This window comes from Trematomus bernacchii, unplaced genomic scaffold (genome assembly GCF_902827165.1).
Source record: "Trematomus bernacchii unplaced genomic scaffold, fTreBer1.1, whole genome shotgun sequence".
NCBI classification, from domain to species: domain Eukaryota; kingdom Metazoa; phylum Chordata; class Actinopteri; order Perciformes; family Nototheniidae; genus Trematomus; species Trematomus bernacchii.
The window spans coordinates 695,147-696,574 of record NW_022987641.1 but is presented as its reverse complement, the minus strand read 5'-3'; the positions used below and the strand labels follow the sequence as shown (position 1 = coordinate 696,574).

Below are 1,428 nucleotides of genomic sequence, written 5' to 3'. Positions count from 1 at the left end.
TTCTCATTTATTTGATCCTTTTTATAATGTATTCACATTGTAATCCAACTAAAATATTTCCCATTTAACCAACAAAATATTTATGTAAATATGCATTATTTTATTTTCTGCAATAACATAGTTTGCATAAACTCTGCATGGGTTCAAGTATGTGTTTTGACAACAGTTTTACTGTCCCCATTGTTTGGTTAGTGGTTAAAAAAAGTGTAATATGTTTGATTTAGAAAAGGATTCTGTGGTTCAATGCCATAAATAGAGCGAGTATTAAAAGTAAGAGATATTCCTTGATTATGTACGTAAGAGCTGAATAAATCTAGCAATTTAACAAAATCCTATGCAATGCTCATTGTCATTCTTGCTGAAGATCGTTTGGTGTTGATCTGTGTGTGTGTGTGTGTGTGTGTGTGTGTGTGTGTGTGTGTGTGTGTGTGTGTGTGTGTGTGTGTGTGTGTGTGTGTGTGTGTGTGTGTGTTTGAGCATGGTGTGGTTAAAGGAGAGATGAATAGTAGCCCTTTAGTTTGTCAAAATGTTGTTTGAACACTGTCTTTCTCTATTGTGCATGCATATGTGTTTGTGTGTGTGTGTGTGTGTGTGTGTGTGTGTGTGTGTGTGTGTGTGTGTGTGTGTGTGTGTGGGTGTGTGTGTGTGTGTGTGTGTGGGTGTGTGTGTGTGTGTGTGTGTGTGTGTGTGTGTGTGTGTGTGTGTGTGTGTGTGTGTGTGTGTGTGTGTGTGTGTGTGTGTGTGTGTCACAGGCCGTCGGAACCTGAATAACGCCACCCTGCAGGCACGTCTGGATTACCTGAACAACGTAGCGACCATCATAGTCTTCATCACTACAGGCCTCAACTTCTTCATCAGTACCTTCGCCATGCAGAGCAATGGATACTTCCCATGGCTCATGATGCGCATTCACTGACACACACACAGGCTACATACCTTTAGACTGCACTGCCACACTAACACACACTCACCATGGGTCTAACACACATACAAACACATATATACATTTATTATATGATGACATAATTTCATAGCTTACAATAATAGTAATAAAACAGAGGTGTAAAATATACTTTTCATTCAATACACACGCAATATATAAAGCATAATGCAATGTTTTAGAAAATGGTATACTGTACCCTGTCACATCATTCATCTAACAGGTGCTCTTTTAAAGAAACAAAATCAATAAAAAAGAAAAGTGTACGCATCACGATTGAGTTTACTGTATTATTTTGGAATATTTTGTACTTTATTAAAGGGGCTCTATTGCGTTTTTTTGGGTTTTCCCTTTCCTATAGTGTGTTTTATACAGGGTTGGGAGGGTGACTTTAAAAATGTATTCCGTTAAAATGACTAGTTACCTGTAAAAAAGTTATGTAACCTGATTACTTTCTGTTACTTTTGGATTACCTCAATATCAAATGC

The 1,428-nt window shown here is 37.5% G+C and overlaps 1 protein-coding gene across 4 annotated transcripts in view; it reads left to right on the top strand.

Moving 5' to 3' along the window:
• The window catches only part of LOC117484862 (ninjurin-2-like), a 40,037-nt gene extending 38,829 nt beyond the window's left edge, over positions 1-1,208 (top strand). For 3 of the 4 annotated variants that reach the window (XM_034133301.1, XM_034133300.1, XM_034133303.1), the window contains one exon: positions 1-330. This exon is cut by the window's left edge and continues 244 nt beyond it. Coding sequence is in view for 1 of the 4 variants with exons in the window: in XM_034133302.1 (XP_033989193.1) it covers positions 753-916 (164 nt within the window). In the remaining 3 variants the exon portion in view is untranslated. Of the gene's footprint in view, positions 331-752 lie in introns of those variants that run through there. The other variant, XM_034133302.1, reaches the window with a different exon arrangement.
• Positions 1,209-1,428: the final 220 nt, after the last annotated feature.